Raw genomic sequence first — 27508 nt, 5'->3', positions numbered from 1 at the left:
TTGTCTTCACAAATAAAATATATATTTTTAATTTTAAAGAATTGAGTTTTTAATAAAGTAAATTGAATTATAAGAAAATTGTGTTTTATTTCCAGATACTCAAGTGATTCAATATCTCCTGTGGCAGAATGTGAAGGTGTTGAAGTTATACCAGAATTAATGGAAGATGAGGAAGAAATGAGTTTAGCTGAAGATAGTTACACATCTGCGTCTGAAAGTACACTTACTGCTACCGTCCTCGAGTTTCATCAGCCTGATGCAATGAAAGACCTTATGTTTAAAAGTACTTCATCCTTAGATACATCATTCAGTGAAGGAATGTCTCCTAGAGATGTAAGTTAGTTGTTATTATTATTATCTTTTAATATTTTATGCCATTTCATTTATTATTGATAAAAAATATTAATTAGAGAAAATTCAAGGTAATGTGTGATAGTTTTAGGAATTAGCATTTAGAATTATTTTATTCAGAGAAATAGCAACTATGTACAAGGTAAATGGTTTCATTTCAGCAATGTCATTGGTAATACTATACCAAAATATTAACTAATACAAGTTTTAGAAATGATACCTTCAAAATAAATACAGGATTTTTTTTGACTTAGAATATAATACCAGAATTTTGAATAAGTGGTATAATGTTAGAAAATATTCAGAAAAAAATGAGTAGGTTAAATAGTAAGGTTGATGTGTGAATTAGTTAATAATATGAAAAGATGAGCAGGAATTTTAGTCAGGCAGTTATCAGATTATTAACATGAAATCATGTAATGGTAACACAGGAGTATACTTTCTTGTTATCAGTATACTCCCGTATTTCCATGTGTTTACTATGCAACATGTGTTTCCTGTGATGAAAAATGTTGGTAGATAACTATCAACACACCTTTTATTATTTTATTTAATCATTTAAGGGAATGGAAAATATAAAGGCTGTAAGGGGAGATAAAGGTTAGACCGCATAAAAAGAATCTTAAAGGTACGAAATGAAATACATTTGTTGAAATTAGAATAAGAGTGCAAAATAAAAGTGAATCAAAAAGTGCATAGCCAGTGATTGATGATAAAAAACTCTTTTCCTTAATGTTTTAAAATTTTATTTTTAATTTCTCTGTTGCATAAATTTTGTTGTAAATTGCAGCATAATTTGTATTACTTTTCAAAAGTTATTGTTTGTTATAGTGTAAATGATTTTCTTCATAATTCAGGTTTGAATACTAACATTTTTTACGATTTAAAAAAATTATTTTGTTTTCAGTGTACCGGGTCTAGATCAAGTGTTAATTTAATATTTACTCACACTTCAGCAACTAGTCAAAATATATCTCCTCTTGCCTCTACAGAAAGCACGTCAAATTCAGCTACTTCAGAAAATTTACCACGGTCGTCATCTACTAGAGTATCAGAACTGGTTGTCAGTGAATGTATTAATAAAACAGTCGATTCTCAAAGTGAAACGCAAAAGGTTTTAGATAGTGTTAAAAGTAATCATCAGTCAGTTTTTAGTAGTTTACCTTCAGTTGTTTCACATAAAGACCAAGATAATGCTGGTGTTAGTATTAGCAGTAATAATGGTAGCGAGTCATTTATCAGCAAGACAAAAACAAGGCTTGTTAGCGATAGTGATATATCTAGTATTGACATGTATATAGCAACAACAGTTGGAGATAGTGAAAATATTAGTGTTAGTAGTGATACAGGTGGTGTCATAGATAATGCTAGTAGTAGTTGTGAAGAAGGTACATTAATGGGTAGCAGCACAGAAGAAGTACCGTTACATGTCTCTACTTCAGCATCTTCTAGTTGTCTGAAAAATATGCTTGCTGATGCTATGAGCGAAAAAGCTCATTTAAGTAAGGAGCAGTCACCCATGTCATCTGAAAGGTAATGTTAAGTGGTTTTTTCTTTGCTTAATCTTAAAATTTTATTTAAAATAATTACTTGTACAAAATAATTATGTTACAAAAGTCATATTGTGTCCGAGCATTTTTCAAGTTTTGCTAATCAAGCGTCTTTGTGTTTTATATAACGTAAAAAAGACAGTTTACTTTTTATTTAATTGTTATGCCATAATAATGAGTTATAAGCAACCTGACGTGACAAAAATGGTGTAATCATGCTCAAGAATACATACAAGGAAAAGTAAATTGCAAGGTTTTTTTGTTGCCTTTTTTAATTTCATACGAAATTCTAATTTCACAGTATGTAGTCAAAACTCAGCCCTACAGTTGTACAATCTAATTCATCACAGAGACTAACTTTGTATAGTATTCTACTAAATATTAATTCAAACATTGCATCTACTTAAATCCTCTAGCTATTTTTACTTATTCATATGCATATTTTTAATGTATCAAAAAGGTACTGCCTGGACAAGGTATATCATTGGTTCTGTTTATATTGCAAGAGAGAGAGAGAGAGAGAGAGAGAGCGAGTGAGATATAATTCATTTGAGATTGTGTCTTAATTGTTACTATATACTAAAGACTGCTAAAATTACTGTAATAGCTGTTGAGTGAATGCTGACGTGTTAGAATTTATTAAATATAAATTTAAAAAAAAAACATATGTGAAATGATTACATAAACAAAATTATTGAACATGATACTTACAGAACATGTTATATTTGATAGAACAATTTAGAAATACAGCCATAAAATTACTACATTGAAAAATTGAGTAAATAAGTATACAGTATCAGGAAATAACAATAAATAGTCTGTTTTAAAAATTTAGAAATAACAGAATATCATTGAATGACTGTATAAAACCTTTTGTAGTCTATATTCATGAGAAGATAGGCACTCTACTAGTAATGTTGGATTCGTATAAACTAAGTTATCTAAAATCCCAGTTTTTTATTTTGGTTTTCTATGAAATATATATCATATCGAAACAAAGCACAATCCAAATGCCTGGACATTTTTGTATTTAATTTTTATAAAATGAAAAAGGATTTATTATTTTTTTTATTTATTTATATAATGTAGCACTATTATCAGTAACAATAATGATAAAGATTATTTTTGGATGATAAATTGGTTTTAAATCAGTTATTAATTTGTTAGATTATTTAACTGTCTTATTTATTTTAGATAAATGCTATTTTCTAGTGATGACCTATATTATTTATTTCCAATGAAGTCAGCTATATGTTGGTTTTATATATGTATAATAATCAGTTTTATATAATCTGTGAACAAGGTGAGTGTGAATTTTATTCAGACACCTATCTACTTTTAGGGAAAAACAGAAAAAACATTAAATAGTTTCCATTGTTTTTCGGCCTTTAATGTGAGAAGAAACCAGTTCATACTATCTTGTCATAAAAGATGTACAATTTAATTAAGTTTCTTGCAGTAAGTTTATTGATAAGTTTTTATACTTAACTTAGGTTAATGTGAAAGTCTATTTATAATTGGTTTTCTATGTTGTTTATAGCGATAGAGTGTAATTTTTCATACCAGAACTTAATTATTTTTTGAATAAATTGTACCAGGAATGTTAAATATGTTTTACAGAAAACAAAAAAGTATTTGGTCAATCATTTGGTTAGAAGGATCTAGGAAAATTATAAACCTTATAAACTTGATCGTAGCAGCACCACAAAGAGTAATATAAAATAAATAAAAAGTAGAAGTGTTAAATAATGTAAACATATTTACTGATACCAAACAAAGATCTGACAGCCAATTTCTGTTACCTGAAAGTTCATTCTGACTTGATTTTATTTTAGAGTGAGAAATATTTATAGGCATATTAAATATTCAATAATGATGATAAACATAGCACTTGATAATTTCTGTTACTTTCGGAAATACTACTATTAATAATACTATAGAATATTATTTATATGATAACCTGCGATACGTTTACCTGAACATGTTGTAACAACTTAATACATGTTTAGTATAGTGAGTGATTAATTGCAATGGTGATTGATTTAATAAAAAAGAGACATTCATTTTGTAAAGTAATTTTATTTTCTAAGTAACCTTATTTTCATATTTCCTTGTTCTATTTTTTGACCAGCCGTTCAGAACCAGTTAAAGTAGGATCAAGTGGCCATACATCTGGTGATGAACTGGAGACAGCAACATCATCTGATATTGAAATAATCTCAAGGTATTTATTTTATTTTACTTTTTTCTATAAATTTAATATTTTGGTACTTTTATGTTTTGTTGAAATAGTCATTAAATTTTTGTTCATCCAAATAATTCATTGTGCATTAATATAATCCATTAATTTCTTTGATAACTTTTTTATCTCTATGTTTTTGAGTTTACATCTTACATCCTCAATTTTTTTTCCCTTATAGTTTTTATGCTGTACCTTCAATTACATACCTTAGTTACTATTACAGTATTTAATTCCTCCTATTATTAACAATTGTAGACCTCTGTATCAGAGCATTAGCATCTTTATCCTTCAGCCAGAAAATTCTGGGGTTGAATTTGTCAGGCTTTTCATTTTTCACACATTATGAAATTCATCTTGTATCTAAGTAAAAGAATAGTAGTATAGCTTTAATTGGGTATAGACCTGTAGTTACTAGAAGGATAATAAATAATTAAATCATAATTAGCTGATCCCAGATGCCTAAATGTGTTAGCTGCTAGCTAAATTTTGTGTTTTACTGCTGAACTGTTAGGTTGCTAGGATTACAGAATTATATAAAAAGCATCAAATGATAATAAAACTTGAATAGATATGTGTCAATAAAAAAAAGTACACAAAAACTTACAAATAGAATAAACCAGCTGTTGACTTCTGCAGGGCTGATGAATTATTGATCAGGCATCATAAGACTACTAGTGCCTTAACAAATTTTTTATAGATAAATAAGGTTTGATTGGTAATAAATCCATTAAATAAAAAAAATAAGGTTACTTATTTTAATGATCAAATTTTGAATATTAGAAATCCAATACAAGCCCTTCAAGTATATCATGCTTACATTGCTATCTACCTTAATTTATTGACTCATTTTATATGGAGGTCTCTGTGTTCATTTAATTCACTATTTTTGTTTTCATAATGTGAATGATGAGGGATCTTATAAATGAAAAAAAAAACATTCAAAAATTTTTTCACAGATTGTAACCCCTAAAGTAGGTAATCACAGGATACACGTGATATTTCCCTCAAAGAAGCATAATAGTTATTGCTTTCCTATTGGCTTAAATATTCCAAATGTGCATTATTATTGAATTTTATTTACATTCAATTATATTTAGAAAATTAAAGCATTTTTTCTCCCTTAATTTTCAAGTGATAATAACCTGTTCTTGAAATAATCTATGTTTGAAAATATTGTATTATCTAATAAACAATATAATTGAATAATATTAGTATAAAAATTCTTTTAATAATAGAAAAGCTTATTTAAAACAGAATGGCCTGATCTTTTAAATAGAATAAACTTAGTCAAAAAAATACTAAACTATCAAAAAATGGAAAACTACAATAATCCTTGATTTGGAGAATCAAATTTATTAAAAAGTCGTTACTGTAGATTTAAAATAATGATTAATTTTTAAAAGTTGTTATAATGATCCTAAAGTACATTATATTGAATAAATTTATTAAAAAATAATTACCAAAACAGTGTCAATTTAAAAAATCTTATTCAGAAAATGTGAGAGATTGAGAAATGAATTTCTACAAAGTATAAAGGTATTTGCAAATAATTTAATTCATTTCAAAAGAAATTAGTGCACAAAATTTAAAAATCACATTTATTAAAATATTCATTATTGAATAAAATATTCAAAAACATTACTTTCAGTTCTTAAATATAAGAATTGAAATTATTAAAATAAAGGAGACTGACTGACGTTTTGCTATTTTATTTTATATAATTTTTTGTGTAAGAAATATACAAACATAAATTAAATAAGAAAATTAAAAAGGCATAATTTTTTCTTAATATTAAAGTATATTTTCTCTTTATATGAAAATTAAATTACAACTGCAGTTTAATGAAATAATTAAAAATAACAAGTAGACCTACTAATAAGCATCAAGTTTAAACTTGCTCACTGAATAAACACATATGAAAAATACCATCAATACAAAGTAACCTCAATGAGGATATGTTTACTTTGGTTTACATAGTGAAAATGTTTACAAACTAAACATAACCTCATTGTTGTCTGTTGTCAACTTAAATTGAGTATAACTGAAATATGACTTATCAATCTTCATAAAATTTTCACATGCAGAATTTCAGATACATTACTACAGTATATGTAAATTTCAATAAAATTGATGTAGTTTTGCAGATTTTTGAGCCACAAATTTTATATACATGCACACACCATTACCATCAAATTTCATCCCCCAATCCCCCATGTGACCGAAAATATTACCGTACTTTCTTTGAAAAGTGTGTAAAAAAAATAATAAATAAAAAAAATAGAAAATTCCATACAAAAAATTTAATTACTGTACAAGAGGTATTACAAGAATTTTACAATATATTGAGCCTACCATTTGACAATAACTTGCCTACCACCTACAATATTTTCATATTGTGCAGATATATGCAATCCAGCATGAATGTTTAACCTACTACTATTTTAAAAAATTTTCCATGATGTTTATTTCAAAATCATGTCTTTATATATCTTTTCTGTTACCATATTTTACTTACAAGTTCTTAAAAATAAAATACCTTGAAAGCAGTTAACTCTAAAATTATTTTTTAATCTAATTTCCAAATCTTGTCACAAATCTTATATTTTTTCTCATCCTATTTGGATATGCTGATCTGTTTTTGATTTCTTGCTTATAAATTCATTTTAATACATTAACTATGTCTACTTCGTACGCTATGTTAATATTCTATCTTAATTTTTATTTCATCAATATTTTTGTTCATGTTATTTATTTTTTAAGTCTCAAGATGTGTAGTATTTAATATATTGTAATAATGAATGATTTATTTATGAAATTAGTCCTTTTGTTATGTTGGGAAACACTTTTATATATCTTCATAGACTGTCAATTACTGTGTTATATAAGCATTCCGAACTATATTGTAAACAGCAGCACACCTTTATCTAATCATTCAGTATTACATTACACTAGAAATTTGTTTTTATGTAGCTAAACTGAAAAAATTAAAAATCAATATGGATTTATTTTTTAAATATGTTTATATTTGTTAATCAGCTGTTTTGATATGTTTCTGTTTGTAGGATAAATATTTGTTTGTTTTTCTTCTATCAGTGAAAGAAAAATATATAAATATAGTAAAACACTGAGAAAGTATTTGATTACTTTTTATTAGAAATGATTCATTTTTCTCTGAAGTAAATGCTTGTATTTAAATGTAAATGTAAAGTAAAAGTAAGTGTAAATATTTCAGTTTATTGTGTTGTATATTTATTTTATTTTCATTCTTTTTTCAGAGTAATTAAAAAGCAGTATACTATTAAATAGACCAGTATTACCTGTTTATATGTTGATGTAATACATTTATGATAGCTTAATTAATCTTTTCAGAAGTTTAGGAAGAAGTGATATCAATCCAGTATCTGGATATTTTAATTTTTTTTAAAAAGTAAATTTTATTTTTGTTTTTTCATTTAATTCCTTCCTTTTGAACTTGACTATAATAAGAATAATAGTGTGAATAGCATAAATTGAAGGTTTTTTAATTTTATAATGATAAGTAATAATATTACATACTTAAAGTGGATTTAAAAAAAAAAACTTTTCTTTTACAGCCCAACACCAAACGGTGATAGTAGTAGTGCTGCATCACGTCATAGTCCAGCTAAATTGGTTCAGCCTGCCCCAAGACCTAGATTTGGTTCATGGTTGATGCTTTCAGGTCGTGCATCTCATCATGAGGATCTTGACACATTCACTGGTAAACAAAAAGGTAAGTTATATAATTTTGTGTAAATGTTAATTTAAACATTGTAATGCTTAGTAGGTCAATTTTATCAACAATTCTTTTCTAAGTTAATTCTATAAGAATTATCAATGGTTAAAAAACATTATTCTAACAAATATGTTACAATTTTGAAAAAGTTATTTTTGTTAAATTTTTTATTTTAAATAACTTAGTATCGCCAAACAGATACAGCACTGGTAAAATATTTTTCATAATACATATGTAACAGCATTTTAAGAAAACTAACAATAAGATCTATTAAAATATTTACATTTCTACTATACTTATCTAAAGTTTTATTTTTTATTGTTCTTTGTAATAGATATGTCCAATTATAAGTTTTTTAATTATTCATAAATTTCATAATTTAATATTTCTGCTTTTTACTGTAAAATTGTTTTGTATTATTATTATTAGTTATTTGTAATACCACTATCAAATATTTCTTACTATTTTCCATTAAAAATTCTACACCTCTATGTATTAATTTCAGTATATCTTTATTGATCACATATTAATTCAATTAAGTTTAATCTACAAATATATAATATTATTTGCAAGACTAATTAATTAAAGTGAACTTTTGTTTTATAGTGGTGTGATTTTGATAATTAGGATCAGAAAACTTGGGAGTATCTTTATGTTAATCATTAGCATTTCAGAGGCAACTGAAGTGAGTGGATAATACAATAATGAAAATTGAAAGACCTTGCTCCTCCTTACCAGATATTTTCATATAATTGTCTATCCACATGGGAAGTGTTCTTCAGTTTTTGTTATATTATCCATTCATATTTAGATGTCAGGAAAGTATTTTCTTTACTGGGATGAAAATATTTTATATTTGTGATGTGACATTCTAATTTGATAAAACAATCATCTTAGTTGTATAGTACAGTTACAACATATATTTTTGAATGTAGTATGATTAAATATAATATTTTACTGTATTCTATACTAATCCAATGGCATACTTTAATTTTCTCTAATGATACACTGGTTGCGTGGTTGTCATATTTTTCTGTTAAAATCAATTAATTGTAAGTTTAAGACAAATAGTAAAGTTAAAATATTTTCTTGGTTTATTTTGTATGCATCAAGAGCAAAACATTATAGTTGATGTGATTTTATTAATGAATATCTTAACATATCTCTATGAATTTACAAACAGTGAGCTGAATATATTAGATTACAGTAATAGTACACCAAAACCTGTGTGGGGAATTAATATGAGGGCAGTTCATAAAGTAATCTCTGTTTGCTCACTATGCGGGAAGGAATGGGGGGTAGCACTACCGTTTTTGTACAGACGTGCGTGGAAGGCCAGTCGGCACGCAGCCATGGCAGTAGCAAGGTCGTGCAATTGCTCGTTAATTTTCTGTGGTTTGTTAGAATGTGTGCTGCAATAGAAAACCCCATGAAGTGTGTAGTGCATGCTTTTATAAGATTTCTCACAGCAAAACAATATTCAGCAGCAGATATTCATAGAGAAATTTGCACTGTGTATGGACCAGAGATTATAAGCAAAGGAGTTGTACGTGTTGGAATTGGTTCATTCAAAAGTGGACGAATCAAGGAATGGCCGTTCATCTGTGGTCAATCGTGAACTGGTTCAAAAGATTGATGCCAAAGTGGGTGAAAATTGACGTTTTACTATCTCGGAGTTTTCCAATGAATTCCCACAAATTTCCAGAACTCTTTTGTTTGAGGTAGTGATGGAAAAGTTAGGCTACCGTAAGTTCCATAAATAAAGAACAGGTGGGAGAATTTTTTGCAGTCTGAATTTCTAAGTTAGTGACAAGGTGCAGTAGGTGCCTAAATTTAAATGGTAATTATGTTGAAAAGTAGAGGAAAGATGTACTTTTAAGATTTATATAATAAAATGTATTTATCAACAAATGTGTTTTATTTATAACAAACGGAGGTTACTTTCTGAACGGCCCTCATTCATTATATTGGCATGATATTGTGAGTGACCTGAACTAACTTTTAGAGAGATTTTTCATACCATTATTTGATTTCAATTTTTTTTAAATTTTGTTCTCAATATTGGTTGAGAATTATGCAAATAAATATTACATTAGTAAGCAGTTAATTCAAGTATATAGAAATATAAAAAGAAACCCTTGATTGAAAAATTTGTGTAAAAAATGTTAATATTTGAATTTATAGAAAATATTTCCACTCTCTATAAGAATGTACATAGAAAATATTTCCACTCTCTATAAGCATGTACATTGTAATGTTGAGATTGTTTTTGAACTCCTTGTACTTCTGAAGCCCCATGTAACATGCTATATTTCTAAAATAAGGAATTCTTGCTTCTGGTTATGAAAATAATCTACATTAGACTGTTATTTTATAATCACTGTATTAATTGATAACTCTTATTGAATTAGATTTGAGGTTTCAGTTTTAATTCGCTGGTAAGACAAGAATACACAAAAACTTAATTTAACTAGTAAATTTTCCCCTTTAAAGAAGAAAAACGATAAGAAGTATTTTTAAGCTCTATTGTTAACATTCAAAGTTTACTACAAAGCAGCCAATTTTTGTTGTTTAGAAATGTAGGTTTGAAAATTCCTATTTTTATAACAACTTTATACAACAATGGGTGTGCAGTGAATTTATCATTATGATATTTTTTAAAAATGGGTTTTTTTTTTACTAAAAATAATAAAGTTTAGATTAAAAATATCTCTTTATAACTTTTATCCATTGTCTTTAAATGTTGTAAATGGGAGAAACTCACTGGTATTGAGGAACATATTTATTGTTTTTTGTTTGGGAGTATTGCATTTATTTTTTAATGTTAGTAAAAATTTCTGAAGGAAATTAATTACATGTGCAATAATCTTGACTTACCAGAATAAGGATTGTGTCAAAAAGGCAAGAGAAAAATTTGTTCTTTTAATTTTGGCTTTGAGAATAAATTTGATTTTATTTTGCATGAGTTCTATTTTTATTGTTTTCTTTTTTAAAGCTCTATTTAGAATATGATGTACATGTTAATGTTTTCAGGACACCAGAGAGAACCATCAGAAACTTCAAGTGGAGGTTCTGATGACTGCTCTGAGGCAGAAAAATTACTTAAGGTACATTTAAAATTGTAATATTATTTAATTAATGAATAGAAAGTTTGATAAATGGCACATTAAGATTTTGTTTTCATTTTTCAAGTTGATTGATGAATTTGTTTAGATTTTTATTAAAAATGTTTTATGTTGAAAGCATATGTTTGTTGTCTTTTTCATAAAATTTTATTGAGTAAATCATTGAATCAAAATTTCCGTGTATTTTTCATCTTTATTATTTATATAATACTCTTGTTTCAGTGTATTATTCTCTTGGGTACTTTTCAAGAAGATGCTCGCAGCCGATCTGTAATTAGTCAGTTGTCAGGTAGTTGTTAGATGGCGTCACTGAAAGGGGAAAATAAATAAGTTAAAATTATAATCTAACTTTATATAATAAATTTATATAAATAGTTAAATATATATATTTATATAATACATATAAATGTTTAGAATGAATAAATCCAAAATTATAAATATAATCTAACAAAACTTACAATACTAATACATTGTTTATATTTATTTATATAAATATAAACAATATTGTAATGTAACCTATAGTATGTTACTCATAGGAGAAAAAAACTATAAGTATAATCTAACCAAACTTACAATATTAATTGTAATCAGCAATATCTTACAGTATCGTCAGGAAAGGATTACGGTCACAAAGACAATGTCTGCACATAAACTCACACATTTAACTGCCTATCATGCCTTGATGAATTCCAGAGTGATGCTGGTTTCTTCTTTTCACTAAACTCCATAGTCCTTGTATATGTTGTGTATGAGAAGCAGTAATTGGCTCAATAAAGTTACGTGAGTGGTCTATAGTTAAGTGAATGTAGTTGAGGTTAGTGTTTCTTATGCCGTTATACGCAGCCCATTGTACAGAATGGATAATTGTTCCTGGCCTAATGTTTTTAACAATTATGGGTAATAGATTGGCTTTGCTTCCGTTAGGAACAGCATACAGGAAACATTGTTTGTTTTGCAACATGCGCCATCGAAAAACCATTGAGTGAATTATTGTCACATGCGGTTATATTTCCTTTTTTTTAAAAACTGATTTCTACATTCATATTAGAATCACCAATTTCAGTTGGATTCCTAAACAGTTTTGCTGAGCATGTTCTTGTAAAGTTACACTGTTGGAGGTGAAATGTTCAGCTCCCTGTTACAAAAACTAATTATTGTCATTTCGTAACTCCAATAATATATGAATAACAATATAGTCAAATAGTCTACTTTCACCTGTTCAAGCCATGTGTCTTTTTTCAGGCTTACATCTTCACGGTATTCCATACGGTTATAATGCCAACGGTCTCTTGAATCGGATAGACATACAGTCATTTCATGACTAAGCGAACACATTTTACAGAAGGGTAATATTCTCACACACTGCAAAAATTCAACAGTATTTTCTTTCTGTTTCACTTAATCATGTAGCTCAAATAAAATGTTTTGGCACCTCCATTATTCAACACAAATTATAACTTTCATATATACAATAGTCCCAGCAAATGAATTTCCTAGTAAACTACTTCCTCATTCTGACTGTAACTAAATAATTATTGTGATATTTGAATACTTAAATAGGACGTACTTATTTAGTACATACTGAATATCACTATCACTTATCAAATCCTAAATTTAATATTTATTATATTTATATGTTAAATTTACATTTTTATTATATAAAGTTAAATTATAATTTTAACTTATTTATTTCCCCTTTCAGGGGCACCATCTAACCATTTACTAAGTAACTACAACTACAAAGCAAAGTAGGCATCAACAGCGGGCAACTTCTTGAAAAGTACCTTCTCTTGTTTCAGTACCATCAGGTTGTGATAGACTGATGTTTATTATCTTATTCCGAATTTTGTATGCTTGGTTGTTCCTACCTAGTATAATGAATAGAATATTTAATTTTGATAATAAAGGTGACAAAATTTACATATTACAAGAGATAGGTCTGAGTTTTAACATATATTATGTATTGTATATTATGAAAATTGCATTATATGAGTTTTTAACATTAAAAGCAAAATAAAAGTAGTGTATGGTATGATGTGGATTTTTAACTATTTTATTTATTTCTCTTGGTAAAAAAAAATCGTATATTGTTTTCATCATCTCTGTAATCTATTTTCCCTTAAATAGAGAGACTAATTTTCTTTGAATCATAGTTAGCTGAACAAAAAGAATTCTGAATAAAATTATTGTTTTCAAAATTTACTTGCCATGTTGTTACTTCTTTATTGAACTTATTTAAATTGAACTTCATTCTATTAATATTCACAACTTTATTACTGTTTATTACATTAATAATAATAAATTTGGTGACAAAATGTGTTTTCCATTTATTTGAATGTTTTTTAAGGTGCTGATTTTGGTTGAATTGAAATGATTTAAAAGTGATTTTTTTGATAAAGTAATAAAGAGATTGATTTGAATAAGATTTGCTTTAAAAGAAATACAGGTATTTCAAGGAATATTTTTTATTATTTATAATGATAACTTTTATACAATTTTGTATGATTTATATATATTATTTTAAATATTTATTTTTTATTTATACATAGTTTGCTTCGTAGTATCACTACTTTTGTCTGAATAATCCTGATGTGATTTATGGACATCCAATTAAATATTGATATATAAATTATATTTATTTTATCTTTTTTTTTAGAAAATATCAGAGTTGACCGAAATATTAGAAGCACGAGAATCAAAATTAATTGACTTGAGTCGCATAAATGCTGACCTTCAAGAAACAAATTCTGATCTAAAAAGGTAGAGGCAAGAGTTCTGAATTAATGATTTACATTCTGTATTGTAGTTTGTTGTTATTAATACGTGATTACTCTAGTTTTGCTAATTTAAAAATTTAGAGTTGGACTGATTTACAATCTTGCATTTCATCACTGTGGAAGGTAATTAAGTAAGCAGTAACATGTGGTTTTTTTAGTATGTGGTTTGTTTTTAGAAGTATCTGATTGTAAGAAAGTAAATAAAGTAAGAAAAATGTACCTGTTGGTTAACAGTTCAGATTAAATGAATCTTTTTTAATGGGGTCTCAACTAGCAAGATTTTATTGTACACCGGAAAAAAAGAATAATATTTTCTTAGATGTATAAAATTTGTGATAATTTTATTTACACTACCACCGGATCTTAATAGCTTATTGAAATTCTATTTACTTGATGACTTGTTACATAAAATTTTTAATCGGATATATTGGATAAACTTTCTTCTGCATTTAGGTTATTCTCTTTTAGATGAAAAACCTGGTTATTAATCACCACAAACAAATGAATGTTGTATTTTACAGTTTAATTTAGAGTATTTTATTTGTTTGTCTACTGCTTTATACTATTAAATTTTTATACTCGGTAAAGTTCTGTTTTTCCAACTGATGGTGAACAGTTTTTCTTGAATAATTAAAAACTTGTAATAGTTTATTGTTATATATTATTTTAATTAAAAAAATTCATAAAAGAATCAAATAAAGAAGAAAAATATTAATAAAATAAAACTTTAAAAAAATAGATAATCATCTATTAATGAGTTAAAAGTAAAAACTAATTATTTTTCAGCTATCTAAGTAAAATTGATCTTATTAACTAAAGATAAAAATGTTTGGACAATCATTGTTACAAATTGTGAATCATAGTTTTCATGTTATTTTTCTTCTATGTGTGTTCAGACAGTTTTTGTGGTAATTTTTTCCTTAAGAATGATCATTGATAACATAATAATGGCTTTTGGAATTAATTTAAAAAAAAAAGAAATTTCTTTACTTAAACTTTTGTAATTTTAAGTTTTTTTGACGATTACTTAATCATTCCATCATTTTAAGTTTCTAAGTACCTATTTGCTAGTTATTTAACATTTGCTTAATCATTAATGCAGTTTCTTAAAATGAGTCAGTGATTGCTTTTATTGTTTTTATTTTTTGTCTCATCAGAACCAGTATTATTTTGAAACTTTGTTTTTACCTACCTTCTATTGTTAAATAAAAGCATTTAAAAAAGTTAATCAGAATATAAAATTTTTATACTACGGTTTATGAAGCTTTGTCTGATATTTTTTAAATATCATTTTACTAATTTGTTTCAGTCAACTTGAATCTCAAGATACAAATCAAATGAGTGAAGAGTATATGCAAAGACTGGCAGCTTTAGAAAGGAAATTTCAGCAAGCCATTCGAGAAAAGGAAGTGTTGAGAAAACAGCTTGAGGTAATCATATCAATTTTAGAAGTATTTCTTTTGTTTTCCAATCTTATTCAGTAATTTTACAGGTATAAATAATACCTTTGCCACTAGTGTTACGAGGGCTATTCAGAAACTAACATCTGATTCGCTATTAAAAAAAACCAGTTGATAAAAAAATAATTTATTATATACATCTTATAACTACATCTTTTAGCTGCTTTTCTACTTAATTACTGTCCAAATTTAGGCACTTGTCATATCTGTAAACAAGTTTTTGTATACCCTCTGCATAAAACTTTGCCGCCTGTGAATTAAGCCATGTAGTAACACCATTTTTTTAATTCCTCTCAATACAGAGGACTGGAGGTTAATTTTTGAATGGTCCAAACTGAAATAACGCTGAAACTTACTGCAAGATTTTGAAGAAATTGAGAAGGATCGTACAGAATAAATGACACGGCATGTTGAGTTCAGGCATTGTTTTTCTTCATGACAACGCTGTCTGCATATTGTATTATGCACTCAATGCCAAATCAACTGTTTCACATAGGAGTTGTTTAACCATCTTCCATACAGCACTGATTTGGCTCCCAGTAATTATCACCTCTACCCAAAAATGAAAAAATGGTTAGTGATGCAGCGTTTTGAAAATGAGGAATTGAAAATAAGATGTTACTAGCTGGCTTAATTCACAGGTGGCCAAGTTTTATGATGAGGGTATTAAAAAATCACTTTATAGATATGATAACTGCCTAAATTTAGACCGTAATTAAATAGAAAAGTAGCTGAAAGATGTAGTTATAAGATGTATATAATAAATTGTTTTTTTGTCAGTTTGTATGTTGTTTTAATAATGAATCAAAAGTTACTTTCCAAATAACCATTATATTGTGAATAATTTTTTTTGTAATTTTCACTTGTTAATTCAGAGCTCCACTTTTCTCTGTAATTTTATTCCATTATAATTAACAGGTTTTGACATGTAAATTTTAGCAAAAAAATTCTTGCTTAATGCTTGTAGTTTTACTATGTTACTTCTCTTATTGTTCAATTGTATTGTATAAAAAATCTGTTTCTTTTTACTTTCCCAGCTGTAGCTCTATTGTTGTTACAGCAACAAAACTGTAAAAACAGTTCTTTAATTTTCTTCACTGTGGTGAGAAATTATTCTCAAATTTGCGAGAAATTCATTAGTTTTTCTCAAATTATTGAGAAATTCTTTAAGTTTTGTAATTTTGCAGGAAATTCTTTAATCCACAAATTTGCAAGAAATTATTTAATTGTTGACAAATTTTTGAGATATTCTTTAATTTTTCTCGAATTTGCTGAATATTTTTTTCTCAGATTTGCAATAAATTCTTCAATTTTTCACATATTTTGCAGGAAATTCTATAACTTTTCCCAGATTTGCGAGAAATTCTTTAATTTTTGTATTTTTGCATGAAATTCTTAATATATTCAAATTTTCGAGAATTTTTTTAATTTTTCTCAGATTTGCAAGAAATTCTTTAATTATTTATTTTTTGCAAAGTTGTGAGAAATTTTTTAATTTTTTCAATTTCTGAAAAATATTTACTTTTTCTCTAATTTGTGAGAAACTCATTAATTTTTCTGGAATTTGTAAGGAATTCTTTAAGTTTTCTGGAATTTGCAAGAAATTCGTTAATTTTTCACAAATTTGTGAGAGTGTTTAATTTTGTTCAAATTTGCAAGAAAATCTTTAAATTTTCTCAAATTTGCAAGAAAATGTTAAATTTTTTGGAAATTTCTGAAAGTTCCTTTAAGTTTTCTCAAATTTGAGGAAATGCTTTGGCCCATTTGTAATGTGCCTAAATTTTGGGTTCAGGGTTTTTGCAAATTGAAGTTTCAAGATCCTACTAGTCTAAAAAAAAATTATACAAATTTCCAAATATTTATACGTGTATACTTTTATTCACCTGTAGCTTAATATCTCCAGACTGGCTTAACGTAAATTCTTTTAAAATTGCTTAAAAAATTATTTTATATTCAACATTCTGGCAATAAATTTTTAACCAAATTAGGAAAGGGGAAGTGATAGTTTTCTCCATTTTTGAATTTTAGCTTTTTGTGTAGCGGTCATGGAACATTTAGGTTTTATACGATAAAAGAATTATCCAACAGAGTTAACCTCACGAAGTAAGTGGGTGCACACTCGTTTGTTTGGTGAGAGAAGAGCAGAGTAGGGGGGAGACAACCACATTGTAGTATTTAGCTGACTGCGGTTAGTGTTAAATTCAGTTAGGTTGAGGAAGCAACTCTTGGTATAAATTAACGGTATCTTATTTCTTAAATTAAACAGTATTTTTCAATACTATATTTTTAATAGGATTTTTCAGTACTAAGTTTTAAGAGTAGTTTTTCATACTGCATTTTAACAGTACTTTTCAAAACAATTTGAAGTATTTTTCAGTACTTAAGTTATGCCTCAGCCAAGATCTGTTCGCAGACTAGGGCCAGGTGTAGCTGTAAGAAGTCAGATTAAGTACTTAATAATGAATGTACTCAGAAATATTTCATTAGAAAATCTAAATATGTCATGTTCAGAAGTTAAGATTCATGTCGCCAATCTGTGCGGAATACCAGTTGACTTGTAAAAAAGGTTTTGACAGAATCAAATAAATTAAGAGAAAATGAAACTTTCAGTAGACATGATATAACTCACACACAAGTGCAAAATGTTTAACACAGACAGTTTTTAAAAAAGTTATTACTGAACATAATTTATAATTTTCATAAAAATCACAATACGTTGCCAACATTAAAAAAATACTGAATATTTTGAAAAGAGAACACCCAGAATTAGGCTTCAATTTTAATCATGAAATATTGAGAAATGTTTTGTTGAATATTAGTTTCAATTGAAAAAGGACAGATGACAACAGACAAATTATAATAGAAAATCATGATATATGCTTTAAATGTACCATCTATTTAAAAAAAAGTGCGTGAGTACAGAGAAGAAGGAAGGTATAGTGGGGAATCCCCCTATCACCTGCTGCGCAGTAACTACACGAGGTTAACTTTGTTTTAAATGCATACATATATTTAAAATTCAAAGTTTTAACTCGGTTGCTTTAGTGGGGGACATTCAGTAATTTTTTAAACAATACTTACCTCATATCTCAAAAACCTGTGGACTAAAAGATTTGAAATTTTGCACAAGTATTTGACTATATAAATGTTATATCTCAGTTTCAGCCTGATTTTCTGCTCCATTATAATTGGATAATTAAGATTATACAAGGGAATAACACAGTATCTATATATTTTTTCTTCTAATAAATTAATTTTTTTAGCCTTCTTGAATAATATTGCACCAAATTAGTCTGACTATTGAAGTAAATATTTACTGCTATAAATAAGCTTGTAAGCCCTAAAAAAAGGGGACAGAATGGAACCCATACTTAAAATATAAATTTCTTTTAATTTTTAAGATTGAAAATCCAGTGGTATCTAATATTAATATAGATGAATGGGAGATTTTTTTTTAAAAAGGTGTCCTGTAGGATCTGACTTAAGAATTTTCCAATTTTTTTGAATTTTTTATAATTACTGATACTTTATCTATTTCTCAAGTTATGGTTATTATTATGAATGTTGTATGAGAGACAACAACTGTCAACCAAGCAGATCAGATGGTAGCTAAATTTTTTATTTTCTAAATATAGTATAATTTTGATGATAAAAACATCTTTTGGTTAAGGGATCAACTAGAACCCAAAATGTTTAAGCAGAGTTTCGATTTTTTCTCAATTATACTTTTAATATTGCATAATTTTAAAGGTAATATATATCATTTGATCTTTTTCACAATTGTACTCTACATATTTATTAATCAAGTAATTAATATTTAAGAACTTTATTGCATATTTTTTAACAACTTCAGTACCTTTCAGTATTAACGACAAATTCTTTAATTTTTCTCAAATCTGAGAAAAATTTTTGGCTTATTTATAATGGGCCAAAATTTAGTGTATCAAGGTATTGAACAATATTTTTTATTGCTAAATCAAAAAGCCTCAATTGAAATCGATAATAGGATTGTTAGGCATAGGAATGGGGGTCTTAGAACCAAAAATTATAAACTAACTTCTTGATGATTACATAGAAGAATCATCCAGACTAACCAAAATTTTTGTGTTTTTAAATGCAAATGTAAACTTGAATGGTAAATTCTAAGTCTTTAGTTGATACTACCAAGTCTTGGAAGATAATAATTTGCCCCTTCTTTATTAATAACTCAATAAAGAGGAGCCTATATAGTTTTGAACTGAAATCTATTTTTTCTAGTACTTTTAAAATTATGGTTTTTGGAAATGCACACAAAATATATTTCTTATAAAATATGTATACTTTTTCATCAGTTTATAAATACTTTAATTAAATATTCTTATCATTTATAATTGTTATAAATTATATGCATAAAATTTATTGTTAAAAGTTAATTCATTATTATTATTATTATTATTCTAATAGCATGCCAAAGCAGCTGCTCTGGCATCTGAAAAAGAAGCGGAGGAAGAAAAAGATCAGGTGATTGCTGAATTACGAGAAGAAGGAGAAAAATTAAGTAAGCAACAGTTGGCGCTAAATAATGCTATAAAAAAATTACGTGCTATGGAAAAAGAGAATCAAAAGACAATATCTTCTTTGAAGTGAGTTGATAATTTACTCTTGAGCGATTAAAACATTTAATTTATAAAATAATTTGATTGTTTACTCAAACTTTAGCAGAATTTTGCGAGTTTAATTTTTTGGCGTAGATAAAAGTTTTTTCAGCAGATTCTACTTCCAGTTTCAAAAACGTAACTGATGTGTTTGATTCATATGCCAAATAGAATGGTATATTTTATTAAACTTTCTGCCAAGGAGGAAGTTTGTTTAAAATTGCCTCTATTCTATGAATTGATCACAGCTCTGATGTAGTAAACATTAATACTAACCTCTAATAAGGGTATCCAATCAGTGGCAGCTCATAGCTAAAATTAGTGGGGGTGCTGTTCCAGAAAATTTTTTCTCTGGGCCTTTTCAAGGCCATGGTTAAAGTTTCTGTAAAATAAAAGAACCGAAAAAAATGAATCAAATAGAATAGCTGGAAGGAGGATAATAATCTAATTCTACACTTTATCATATTCAAGAATATGGTACATGGTTTTTAAGAACATTGTGTAATTTGTTTAACCAAATAGATAATAAAATGTCAATATTGATAATATTTTTTAGTATTATTAGATAATAACTTAATAAAATGTCTGCTTAAAAGCACTACATAGTCCAATGGTGCTTAATTAAATCTCTACGTACACAGAAACAAATACATAATTAGTTTTTTCTAATTACCTTCTCTTTCGCCCTTCCAGTGTGTCTTTGGACAGGTTTGCCAATCAAAGAGCCCTTGCTTTCCGCCATCTTCTGGATCACTAATGAGAAAAACAACTAAACCACTTTCATATTCCTTCTTCTAACTAAACTAGAAAAACAAGGAACATCACATACATACGCAGAGTAAGAAAAAGCTACCTTTCACAGCACGCCAGGGTCAGCACTGCAGGAGCAATAGTGATCTCTATCCCTTGTAGCCTTGTGTGCATGTGGACAACAGCCAAACACTACATCGCTGGAGCTGTGAAGTGCACAGTTCCATACAAAGATTTTTGTTTCTTTTTCATAAACTGGGGGATGGCTACTGACATTAAACTTAAGGATTATACATTGTGCAAGTATAAAGAAAGAATTAAAGAAAAATGGACTCATTATATTAAATGTTAGCGATAACATCAAGTGGAAATAGGGAGTGCTATAGTTCCACAGTGTCTATACACGAGCCGCCACTGTCCAGTAATAACTTCTAAATATCATAAATACTATAAATAAGGGTTACTTCATGTAAAAAATTACATTCTCCTTAAAACAATGCTAATGAATTATATAATCTCATATGAAGAGTTAAATGAAGGTGTTGAACCCCTGGATTTTTTCTATATTACCTTTTTCTATATTTCCTTCTTTTTAAATAAATAACTGATAAGACCTATTATCCACCTTAAATGTATTCATATATGATTTTCAGTGTAGTGCATATTATTGCTTTCCGTTTAAAGATTTGCACTATCATAAATACATCCATCGTCTGAAAATAGATAAACTTACACAGTTTTAATGACCTAATTATTAATAATAAATTTAATCATGAAAACAGAAAAATAGATTAAGTTTTATTATATTTACCTCATTTAATGAAAAAGTGTTTTCGAGGGTACTTTTCAAGGGTTTTTTAGGTATCATGTTAAGTTTCTATTATTGTGTTTTTTAATAATATTTTTATTTTAAATAATGCATTATTTAATTTAAAAAAATACTTTTTAACTATTTACTATAAATTATTCATGTTTCAGAGAACAATTAGAAGAAGCAAGCCAGGAATTGGAAAGGGCCAAAAAAGCATTATCTGCTAAAGAAGAAGTTGAACGGATGCAAATAGAAGCTGTTCACCAATTAACAAAAAATAACCAGCGGCTAGAAAAAGAAATTTCCACTCTTCAGTCTCAAGTGGATTCATTAACATCTACTCTTGTTACTTGTCAAAGGCAATCTTATTTTCTCTTATAAAATTAATCATTTCATCATTATTTGAATTCTATCTTTAATATCTTAGAAAATTTGTATTATTTTTATATATTTCTTAACAAGGATCAGAAACTTTTTCACCCATCATCCCATCCTCTCAGCTTCTTCATTAAAATGTATACAAAGTGGTCAGAATTATAATAGACAAAAAAATAAATTTAGTCTGATGAAGGGTGACAGATATAGATAAGTGTTCATGTGATTATCTTATAAATTGATTGTGTGATGAATAAGACTTTTTCAGTATAATAAATTACATTCTAAATCACCAAATCTTTGTAAATATTAACATTTAAATTTTTGTTCTGCAAGAAATTAGAAATTACAGAGCTTTAGAATCAAAAAGCATGGAGCTCTTGAATGCAGTAAAACAGTGGTACCCAGCAAGAATAATATTCTTGTGTACTGCTGCCGAATATGTTATGATGATACCATTTTGCAAATTATTTTAGGTTAAAGGAGGTAAAGATGTGCACATAAATATTTTTTTTTAAATAATCCAGATAACTAGTTAACTTTCATTATAGCATATGAGATATGTGGGACAAACATATTTAGATTGTCATAGCAAAGTGCTATGATTTATATAATTGGTGTTTTTTATAATTCATATTGGTGGCTTATTAGTCCTAGGGCAAAATTTGGAGTTTGATTCATATCTAGAGTCTAGATTGTTTTGCTGAAGACCATATTTCCTTTCAAGGATTCTGAGATCAGTAAGCATATACTAAAATAAAGTGATATTAGGTTCTGTTAAATTATTCTGGTTTTTTTTACTACTGACTTTATTATTGTGTTTTTTTTTAAAATTATATTCACTATTATTATTAAAATTATATACTATTATTACTAAATTGTATTCATTATTATTTTTAAAATTATATTATTAATAGTCATCTTATTTTGGTTATGCAGAGAACTTGAGGAGAGTAGACTTGAATCAGCATCTCTTAGACAACAAGTTTCAGAAGCAGTGCAAACGGCAGAAGCTGGTGTTAGGGAGCGATTAGAAGATGAATTAGAAGCAGCAGCTACTCAGCATGATAGTTTAAAAGCAACTGTACATGATTTACGAGATAAACTGACTCAGACAGAACAAGAGCATTTAAAGTGAGTTTTTAGTTATAATAGGACAGAAATTAGTAATGTTTTCTTTACTAAGAGTTTATGAGAGTAATTATAATAATTAAGTAATTATAAAGGGTGTTGTTAAAGTAAGGTCCGTTTTTGAATTTGTCACATACTAAATGTAAACAGATGGCGCTTGTGAGATCAGTTATTTCAGTTGTCAGCTGCTAGCAACAATAGTTTTAGTCATTTTGCTATTATTTGTTTATATTCATACATTCATTTATAATGAGTATAATTCATGAACACACCATGTATGTGAAGTTCAAAGAGTAATTTAATTTTGATGGCAAAAAACAATTTTGCGGATGAAAAGGGGCAACAGGAAAATTAGTGGCATTTATGGGTTTGATATTATGAGTGATTTTAAAGCAAGACATTGGTGCTGTTCATTTCGTGAAGGGAGTACAAATGTTCATAAAGAAGAACATAGCGGCTGTCTGTCAATGATGACAGATGATTTGATTGAAGTCAGAGAAAAACTGGTGCTTCACTGTTCCTGTTGGTATTCCTTGTTGAATTTTCTTTTATGTTTCATGATCTTTGAATTATGTTTTGAATGAGAAATTCAGCTGTAAAAAATTGTGTCAGAGATGTTAACAGACACACAATGCTTTAGAAAATTCATGCATCATGTTAATAGACAATTCATGCTTCAGTGCATGAATTTTTGTGATATAATGAAAATGATGAATTGTTTGATTGCATTGTAACTGGAGATGAAACCTGAATTTCTTATTTGAACGTTGAGGCAAACAGAAGTAGATGATATGGCGGCATTCTTCATCTCCTAGACCTAAGAAGTTTAAGTAAGATCATTTGGTAAAGAAGCGTATGGCTGTTTTTTTGGGGACAAAAGGAGTGCCTTAGTTGTCAAACCATCAAAGAACACCGGCATCCATGATCTAATATTCAAGATTCTGGATATCAGTATTACAGGTATCCAGAATCTTGAATATTAGATCATGGATGCCGGTTTTCTTTGGTGATTGGGTTTCAATTAACCATATAACTCAGGAATGGTTAACCTGAGACTGTACAAGACTACATTTCATTTACTTTCATACATATCATCCTCTGAAGTAATACCTTATGGTGGTTTCGGACGCTAAACAGAAAAAGAGAAAAGTGTCAAATTTAGTGATTGGAGATAGACTGTGAATGCCAATATATATATATATATATATTGTGAAATATGAAAAAAATCATAGAAGAGCTACAAAAAATAATAATGTGGATGCTAACCTGTGGGATTTTGTTTTTTCCATGACAAACCTGGCTACACATAGCAAATCAAGAGGTGATTGGAAAAATGTCATTGGAAAATCTTCAATATCCATCCTATAACCCTTACTTGTAGATCCCAGCATTCTATTTTCTTTAGCTTAATCAGCAGCTTGTATCACATTTTGTTTGACAACAATGACGATTTGAAAAGTGGCATTACTTGTTTTAAGTCACTGGTGGTAGAATTTCTTGAAGAGAAAATGAAGAAGCTATGAAAAATGTGTTAAAGTTGAAAGCAGCAATGCAAAAAATTGGTAAGTAAATCTAGTTTTAATGCTTAATGAATAGTAATAAGTGTGCATATTTTGCATTTTTGTTTTTATTTCAAAATGAACCCTACTTTAAAAACATGCCTCATTAATAATAAATAATAATAGGTTAGTAAATAAAGTAAGTTAGTGCAAAATAATAATAATGATTATTATTTTTTAAATACAAGCCTCATTTTTTCTTAAATTTTTGTAAAGGAAAAGTTTACCCCTAAACTGACCCAACACATATAAGAAGGTGCAGTTATTGCATGGACATTGTTAGGACATCTAACAGGTGATTCAAAAGCTAGTAATGTCTCTTAATTAAACTGCCTAAGTGGAAATAAGATTTGCCATTCACTAGTATAGAAAACAAGAACACCAGGATCTTACAGCATTCATTACTTGTAATGTCACAGAAATTTACTTTTGTAATTAATGTAAAAGGATTCTTGAATGTTACTTAGTTGTTATAGATCTGAATTCATTTAAAAAGCAGCCAAGGATCTTTGTAAAAATCGCAGTGTTTTTTGGATTGTCCAGTATTCCATTTTAAGTAGATCTAACTAGAATTTTTATGTTTTCACTGTAATGAGCCATTGTTGTTATTTTATCCTTACTATTATTTGTTATAAAATAATTCCTGCTTTTATTGTGAGTACTAAGTATGCTGATTTTGTGTTTGTTTATTACTGAGAAATAAGTACTTTATGATGCGTTGGATATGTTAGTATACTTCTAGTATAATAATTAATAAAATTATATATTTGTATGAAAAGTTTATTGCATGCCTATCTAAATTTTTTTTTTAGAATCTGTGCTTTCTTTTAATTTGTATACTTATGTTAATTACAGAGCTATCATATTAAACGTATTGTAGGCTTGGATCGGAACTAAGTCCAAAAACTCATTTTTTCAGGAGAGCTCAATTAGGGTAGGTTCTTTTGCATGAAGGAAATTAGTATTTATTTTTTTATAGAATACTTCTGTTTTTTGTAGAAAAATAGCTTCTTTGTTGAATATTGGACTTAGAATAGTTCTGCACTCAAAAAGTATGTACCCAAAGAACATTTACACAGAATATCTCAAAATTGAAAATTTTGGACTTAGCGTAGTTCTGATTCAAGCCAACAATATACTAACTACTTTAAACAAGTGAACATTTAGCTGTGGGAACAATCTGGCTGAATTATAGGGGGAGGTTTGTTTATTTCTGGAAGAAAAGTAATTATTGTTGCAGCTTATATTTAAATTAGTACAGTATAGTTTGATCAAGAGCATAATTCTCTCCCTTTTTAATAGTTTTCTTGTATAGTATTTTCTTTGAGCACGATCATCCTGTCTCATCGTTTGCTGATTTTTCTTGTGCTTGATTTCATCTTTCCCATTTTCAGTTCTGAGGATGTAGGTCTGACAAGATACTAGGATTTCCATTTAAGAAGTGCATCCTTCTCTCTAATCCTGTTAAAATAAAAATAATGAAAAATGGGTCAATCTAATTGTTTTAATTTCTCAACAGACGAGAGTCAGAATTACGTCAGGAAAACTTGAATTTGTTAAGAAGACTTGAAGCTGCAGAATTACGTGCTGAAGAATATTCAGAGTCTGTTACAACTGCTACCAGGCCTCTTCTTCGGCAGATAGAGGCTCTTACTAGCTCTTCAAATACTGCTACAGCATCTTGGGAGAAACAAGAAAAAAGACTGAATCAAACTATTAGTAAGTTAATCATTTTACGGTTAATTATTCTTTGAAGATACAAAGAACTTTTTGTGTTAGAAGGATAGCACTTATTTTGGTGCATATGTTATGGTCAAATTGATAAAACTGGACATTATATGCATAATGCCCGCGCAATCCATGCAATATGATTTATGAACAAAAATTAATCACTTTGCTCAGGTAATATTCATAATGCTCAATGGCATTTGAGCTATGTGGTTAATAAGTGTATAGTATTATTACTTTGTCCAGGCTGTGTAATTATACTTAGTTTTTATATGTATAATAGTCAAGCCTTTTATTTATTCATATATATTCTTATTTATATTTAAAATCTTTATGTAATCTTTCATTTTTTAATAGCACATTTATAATATTAAAGGTAATATTACGCTTTATCATTTCAATTTAACTTTGAAAACAGTCATAATTTATTAAGTATTCAGACTTACTGTTTACTATTCTGCTAATCTTAAAAATTGTAAACTTTGCCCTTTGGAATATCAGCAGAAGGAAATTGCCATTATATGTATTATGTTGCTATATGTATTATGTATTATGTTGCTATTTACATAACATTTTCATCCTGTGCAATAATAGATTTTCTTGAAAGTTTAAATGTTACACAAAATTTTTATTTAGTAATATTTTATCAAGTTTGCAATAGACTAATGTCACTGAGCATATATACCATCTTTTTTTCTAGATGGAATTATCTTTACATGAAATGAAAATCCAGTTTTACAATAAGCTGTTAGATATCATTGAACACAAAAAATGTGCAAATATTTATTCAGCCAAATATGTAGGTATGATTGAAAAAGTTAAACTATTGAAGGAAAAACTATCCAAGTCTCCAGATGGTTATTAACTTCTACATCGCTATGATGTGATCCTTAAAGGTGGCGTCCAACAATTAGTTGTTCCAATAAAAGGGGGGTGATTTGTCTATCAAATGCTATGCATACCTGAAAAACCTTTTTGGAATAATTTACGATACACAGTTTGGTTGGACATGCTTGAAGAAATCAGATTGAGGTAGAAGTGAAGAACGAGTACAAGAACATAACCAGCAAAATGATTTTATCATACCTAAGCCCTCTGTGTTATTTGTTTAAAAAACATCATACCTAGAAAAGGTGTAGATGTAAAACCCTTTATAAGCACTAAAATGAACTGTAGGTGCTCAATGGATCTCATTAACATGCAGTCTTAAAGCTGATGGCAAATACAGATATATTTTTGTATACCAAGATTATCTCACAAA

At 27.8% G+C, this 27508-nt stretch overlaps 1 protein-coding gene across 4 annotated transcripts in view; it reads left to right on the top strand.

Moving 5' to 3' along the window:
• Positions 1-27508, top strand: part of LOC142327071 (uncharacterized) — a 61846-nt gene that overhangs the window by 17730 nt on the left and 16608 nt on the right. For all 4 annotated transcript variants that reach the window (XM_075369875.1, XM_075369874.1, XM_075369877.1 and 1 more), the window contains exons 6-16: positions 96-333; positions 1259-1884; positions 4033-4125; positions 7737-7894; positions 10931-11004; positions 13679-13782; positions 15109-15229; positions 19703-19881; positions 21622-21813; positions 22769-22963; positions 26039-26238. In XM_075369875.1, the coding sequence (XP_075225990.1) occupies positions 96-333; positions 1259-1884; positions 4033-4125; positions 7737-7894; positions 10931-11004; positions 13679-13782; positions 15109-15229; positions 19703-19881; positions 21622-21813; positions 22769-22963; positions 26039-26238 (2180 nt within the window). The remainder of the gene's footprint in view (positions 1-95; positions 334-1258; positions 1885-4032; positions 4126-7736; positions 7895-10930; positions 11005-13678; positions 13783-15108; positions 15230-19702; positions 19882-21621; positions 21814-22768; positions 22964-26038; positions 26239-27508) is intronic.

The sequence above is a fragment of the Lycorma delicatula genome, chromosome 6 (genome assembly GCF_047948215.1).
Source record: "Lycorma delicatula isolate Av1 chromosome 6, ASM4794821v1, whole genome shotgun sequence".
NCBI lineage: Eukaryota > Metazoa > Arthropoda > Insecta > Hemiptera > Fulgoridae > Lycorma > Lycorma delicatula.
The sequence above is the reverse complement of the archived record's forward strand: the minus strand, read 5'-3'. Positions and strand labels throughout refer to the sequence as shown.